Source organism: Haplochromis burtoni, unplaced genomic scaffold (genome assembly GCF_018398535.1).
Source record: "Haplochromis burtoni strain Fernald_Lab_line unplaced genomic scaffold, NCSU_Asbu1 Contig_120, whole genome shotgun sequence".
Classification (NCBI taxonomy): Eukaryota; Metazoa; Chordata; class Actinopteri; order Cichliformes; family Cichlidae; genus Haplochromis; species Haplochromis burtoni.
In genome coordinates this window covers 1,115,857-1,122,136 of record NW_024582481.1, presented here as the reverse complement: position 1 = coordinate 1,122,136, position 6,280 = coordinate 1,115,857, and the positions used below count along the sequence as shown (strand labels likewise).

General features: G+C 36.6%; 2 protein-coding genes across 2 annotated transcripts in view; one reads left to right on the top strand and one right to left on the bottom strand.

Moving 5' to 3' along the window:
- Positions 1-3,937, bottom strand: part of hibadhb (3-hydroxyisobutyrate dehydrogenase b) — a 7,704-nt gene extending 3,767 nt beyond the window's left edge. Inside the window, exons 1-4 of the mRNA XM_005934758.3 lie at positions 3,803-3,937; positions 2,753-2,913; positions 2,522-2,631; positions 2,304-2,425 (exon numbers count right to left, since the gene is read on the bottom strand). Coding sequence (XP_005934820.1) covers positions 2,304-2,425; positions 2,522-2,631; positions 2,753-2,913; positions 3,803-3,872 — 463 coding nt within the window. The 5' untranslated portion in view covers positions 3,873-3,937. The remainder of the gene's footprint in view (positions 1-2,303; positions 2,426-2,521; positions 2,632-2,752; positions 2,914-3,802) is intronic.
- Positions 3,938-4,622: 685 nt separating this feature from the next.
- The window catches only part of tax1bp1b (Tax1 (human T-cell leukemia virus type I) binding protein 1b), a 17,421-nt gene continuing 15,763 nt past the window's right edge, over positions 4,623-6,280 (top strand). The window contains exon 1 of the mRNA XM_014337613.2: positions 4,623-4,745. The gene's annotated coding sequence lies outside the window, so the exon portion shown is untranslated. The remainder of the gene's footprint in view (positions 4,746-6,280) is intronic.

Genomic DNA, 6,280 nt, shown 5'->3' with positions numbered 1-6,280 from the left:
GGACCAACTTCAACTCAAAGAAAGTGGCTGTCTTGACAGCGATTAGGTCAAGTTCAAACAAGCTGTGCTTCTTTGTGGATCTCAAGAAAGCCAGAGGATGAGCACACACACACGCACACACACACGCGCACACACACACACATAAAGCATCTTTGAAGGCAAAGCCATTTCTCCTTCTTTAGCACGATGGTGGTATTTCTTATTAACAAACACTAAAACAAATCAGCACGAATGACACTGAACTTGCTGTGATATAAAGACGTATTTGGATGTCTTTATCTATTCAAAGTTAATCTGGATGTATTGGTAAAGACAGTGTTCATTAGAGTTGCCATTTTAATCATCTAAAATTCAAATTTTCAAAAGCTAATCACATTTTGTGGTGCTACAGGTTTGACATACATAAACCTCACAGAGTTAACGTGGATCCATTTCCATGTTTAGATTCTTGTGCTATGCTAAAGTTACTTAGCAAGAAGCCAGCAATTTCACAAATACCATAAAGCTGAACCAAAATGCTTCTATCCAGGGAAACAAAAATCTATTCAAATCACATAAAAAAATTTTTTATTCATCTTGGTGTAGATTCTCAGTTTATGAAAAAAGCTATTTATATTGTCTCTTTAAGACCACCTAACTTTTAAAGCAGCTTTGTACTGATTAGCTGCCCCTTACAAACAGAAGGTTTGAACAGAAGGGATGGTGGGGGGGGGAATGATTTCCCTGTCACTGACATAGAAACTGAATACTGGAGTAGTCAGAAGTCTCAGCTTTTGGCTTGGAGGAGTTACTTGCATATCCAATGCTGTGCTCGACCACTTCCTGACTTTTTTGTTTTTTTACATTGATCTGAAACATGTCAGTGTGGTAAACAAAATTTAATATTAGACAAAGATAAGCTTAGTAACTACAAAATGCAGTTTTTAAAATTATTCATTTATTAAGGGGAAAGAATGGTTTTAAGTCCAGACTTTGTTAGGTCACATCACAACCTTCTTCTTTATTTTTTTGAGCCATTAAGTGGTGGACTTGGTGGACTGTTGTGTTTTGGATCAACGTCCTGCAGCACAATCCAAGTACATTTGAGCTTAAGGCCACAAACTAAAGGCCAACCATTCTTCTTCGGGATTTTCTGGTAGAGAGCAGACTTTAACATTCCATCAATTATGGCAAACTGTTCAGGTTCTGAAGCAGGAAAGGAGCCCCACACCATCATACTACCACCACCATGTTTGACTGGCATGATGTTATTTTTATGAAATGTGTTAGTTTTACTCCAGATGTAATGGGACACAAACCCTCCAGAAAGGTTAGTTTTTGTTTTATCAATCCACAGAATAATTTCCCCAAAAGTCTTGATGATCATCAAGATATTTTTTGGCAAATGTGAGATGAGCCTTTGTGTTCTTCTTGGTCAGCAGTGTTTTCCCCTTGGTACTCGCCGATGAATGATATTTTTGTTCAGTCTCTTTCTTATCGTTGAATCATGAACTCTGACTTCTCCAGTTCTTTAGATAATGTTCTGGGTGCTTTTAGTGACCTCCTGGATGACCTCCTGGAGTCATTTTGGTAGGCCGGCCACTCCTGGCAAGGTTCCCTACTGTTCCACGATGTTTCCATTTGTGGATAACGGCTCACACCATGTTTCACTGGAGTCCCAAAGCATTACAATTGGCTTTGTAACCCTTTGCAGACTTATTGATGTCATTAACTCTGTTTCTCAGCTGTCCTTGAGTTTTTTTAGATCATACCACTGGTAAGTTTAAATAGCTTTGTTCCCCCTTAATAAAGAAATCATTATTTAAAAAATACAAATAACTGCATTTTGTATTTAATTATTTTAATCCAGTTATCTTTATCTAATATTTAAGTTTGTTTGATGATCTGCAGCATGAAACCACTATGGAAAAAAAAAAAAGAACAACCAGGAAGGGCAAATACCTTTTCATAGCATTTGACCTTGTCCATGGTTGTTAACCATCTACCATTGTTAGCCTACATGAAAGAAAAGCTTCAATGCATCAGTCTCTCATTGCTATCAGAAGAATGTCCTCAGGAGTATTAAGATATAAGGACAGGTTATTAATACCCTTAAATTACTTTGTCCTACACAGTAATTTAATGGGAAGCCAGCAATTTCACAAATACTATAAAGCTGAACCAAAATACATCTATCCAGGGAAACAAAAATCTATTCAAATCAAATAAAAATTGTTTATCAAATAATCAAACTACTTAACTGTAATATGTTTGAAAAACACAGGTGAAAATAATAAAACTAATAAATAAAATATTAAACTTACCTCCTGATACAGGTGCGTCCATAAAAACGGCCCCCATCTTCTCAGCATCAGCAGCCATTTCTTTTGACACAGCTGGGTCAATAGTGCTGGAGTCAATGAGTAGGGAGCCTTTCTTTACCTTTCTGTTGATAAAGGTTCAATAAGTTTAGATAAATCTGAGATAAGAGATAAGGGAGCATGACATGCAGCACATATTCAAAGAGAAGCAAAAATAGTACTTAAGAATGCCATTGGGTCCGGTGTAAACGTCGATGACATTGGGACTAGAGGGGAGCATTGTTATAATACGATCAGCCTTCTCTGCTACCTCAGCCGGATTATCCACAATCTGAGGAATAAAGACCCCGAAAACAAACAGGCACATACACAAAACAAAAAAAAGTGTTACAAGATGTACAATCATTTTATTTTTTTAACACAAAGATGCGCGAACATTCAGCTTAGACTACCTGAGCACCCAGCTCTTGCACTTCCTTGCAGGACTCTGGGAACACATCGGTAGCAATGACTGGGTATCCATGCTTCAGCAAGTTCTTCGCCATTGGGTTTCCCATATTTCCCAGACCAACAAACCCCACCTGTGTCTTTGAGGCCATAGACCTTGTGGATACTGGAAAACAACCACCAAATTGAAGATTACAAGACACATTGTCCCCGTTATTTATGCGGAGAAGTAATTTAATTTTAATAATTACCTGAATTTCAAATTACAAAATTAATCAATTTTATTTAAATATATATTTAGATTGAAATCTTCCCTAAAACACAAAATATATTCAGTCCATAGTGCATTTGTCCTGCAGTATCAAAGTACCACCATTTTTAATGTTTACTTAATTAAAGGGCATCATTCCTAACACAAACTTATTTCAATGTTAAAAGTTACGTGTTGAATAAATACCATTGTTGTGCCTTGGTATTAACATTAAAAACAGATACAACACATGCCTGTCTGGGGGAATTTTAATTACTGCGTTTTGTTTATTCATATTCTGAATAATATATCTCTATGCTATCCAAAAGACAGCATTTTTTTTTTCAAATATTTACATTTCTCCCCCCTCATCAGTTTCTCTAAACAACTGTAAGATGTTATAAAGATGCAGACCATGTCTATGTCTACAGTGTGTAGTGGTAATATTGCATAATGTGCCTTGGATAAAAAGGCAAGACACGGTAAGACGTGAGACCAAACGATGACAATTTTTGTCCTGGACCGTTTTGAAATAATGAGTAGTGTGTAGCTCTGGTAGACAACTCGCCGTCAAGGAGGGTGTAATCTTTAACAAAAAAATATCCTTAAGCAGTTAATCGTCAACAGAATGCCCTGCAGCAGCTAAACTCAGTCCAGCGAAATTTCTACTCAAACTTCTCTCTCTACATTTCAAGAAAAAATACCGTTTTCACACCACGAAGATCCTTCAAAGAATAACTTTGGGTTGCAAAGTAGCCGAGGCGCCCTACGCAGTGCGCACACGGTCTCAGTTTACTGTACTTACCAAACACAAAGTCAACATGCTTGCAACACCTTCCTACTAGATATCGAGACCCCCTCAACACAGCAGCCATACTTCTTTCCTCTTGACCTTACGTGTGACGTAATAGTACGTGCAATGATGACGGCTGAGCCCTCCAATCAATTGGAGGGCTGCACAGTACCGCCTACCGGTTTCTGCCACTGAGCTACAGGGGAGGATCAAGACTGAAAAAAAAACGTCCATTCTCTTCCGCTTATGCTTAAAACATAAATAAATAATAAATAAAAATAACAGAATGCCCAACAGTTCACATCGCATACTATATTACATCTTGTATTTTATTTATTCTATTTCTTATAAATTCAATTCTATTCACGGTGCCTGTGGGAAGTAACCTATGTATTCTGATTAAAAAGAAACTAACATTCTATATACACACATATACTCGCTCTTTATGAATATATATCTAGAAGTGTGCCCGATTACGCACATGTGTTTTCTTGCAGATGACCAAAGCCACAGCTCCACGGTGTTGGAAGAATTATTCAGGTCCTGTAAATAATTATGCCAGTAAATAACTAATATTAGTATTTTTTTGTTGAAGAAAAATTGCCATTTTACGCCTAAATATTTTATTATATAACTACATTGCTGGTGCTGTTTTTAAAATACATAGTAATCATTTGTTTGATACTTTGTTTTGATCTTGGGAGAAACATAAACGAATCCCACTAAAGTAAGGTGTGTCGTGTGACTCTACACATTGCTACAACATTATCATCGATGTATTCTTTGTAACAAAGTTATTAATTATAATGTCACAATTTCTCCTCTTAGTGGCCCTTTACGGAAATGACGTAATGTTATTATTCCAGGAAGGGGGCACGGGGAAAGCACTGAACTGCGTCAACAATTGTTTCTGTGATACGTTGGGATTTCAGCTGCTGCCCAACATGACAACTAGGTATGTTCATGGTTTATTTGATAATTTAGATTAAGTATACGACTCTTGGTATTTCAATCTGATCTGCGTCTGTTTTTAGAGGTTTTCTCGCGACACATCGTCGCGAGCTGTTTACGTTAGCTTTAACCTTGTCCCCAATAGCACTGCTCTCTCCGTGTTTAATCTAACGCCATGTATTAAGAGAGTTAAAATGGATATGCTACCGAATGGTTAGCGTTTTTTTTTAGTTTAGTTCCATTGTTTTGTGGTTATTAGTCTCCTAAGAAGTATGTTGCTAGCATTAGCCAGTTAGCTGTATAGCTAACTTAGCCAGATGTGGTCAATGTTTTCAAGTTAGGCCTCGCCACGGATTCAGCCATTTCCATTTGCGATTTTTTTTAAATTTGATGTTATACTTAGGGTTGATAACTTTTTCGATTGATGTGGATTATGGCTGTGTTGGCTGAATTTCCGATCATCGACTGGGGAAATGTTTTGAGTCAAAGGCCTAATTACGTCGAAGAAAAATATTTTGGCTAAGGCCCAAATGGAAAATCCCTCCCCCTTCTTACTCACGTGGCCGGGTTTTTATGTTGTTTAACTTGGTGGTAGTAGGCCAATAAGCTTTGTTTTTCTCTAGTTTTTCTTATGAGTTGGCACTGTGTCACCTCGCGTGCTAGGATATATCGTCATTAAGAGGCACAATTTAAAATTCAGTGGTAACCCCTCGCGTATTAAAAGAGTAGATCGCGTATGAATTGAAAGAATGTATTCAGTATCTAAAATGTGGCTAAGTATAAATTACAACGGAGCCATGCTTCATCCAGGCTTATAAAGTAGATTTCCTGTTACTTTACACTTACAAGAAGAATACCCGATCTCCCGGATTGTTTGCAATAAAAAAACCCCAACAAGTGTTTTTGTTTGTTTGTTTGTATTAGATCGTTTATTACAAACTGTATTAATTTGAAAAATTACTTTCGCGTGCAGGTAAATTGATCAGAGGTATATACAAAGTACAAATTAAAAGACTGCTGGGTAATGTGTTTTCGAGCTTTGGAGAGCTTGCTTTGCTTTGCTTTCAAGAAAATAAATGTTTAACTAAATCTCAAGGATACTATCATATTCTAATAGGCTTTTCTATGCCTGTCTTTGTTATCAGAGTAACTTTGTTTCAGCTTTCAATATTTACTCTACTGTGTCAGGGCTTTTTCTTGAGATTAACATCCTGAGATCAACTGAAATGTATAATCAGCTCAGGACACACTCCAAGGGCTTTAAAGCTGACCCTAAACTGTGTGTATAGTTATGAGTTGGTTTCTAGGGGTGCAACGATACACAAAATTCACGGTTCGGTTTGATACTTTGGTGTCACGGTTCGATATTTTTTCGATACAAAAAAAATGTTCATGCCTTTTTAATTTGTCATTTATTAAAATTATAAATATATATTTTAACTCAAAAGTACAGTTTTTAAATTTAATGTTGCTGAAACAACAAAGTAATAAAAATAAATAAATATGTCTGATTGAGGAATCACTCATCTTTGGAAAAGA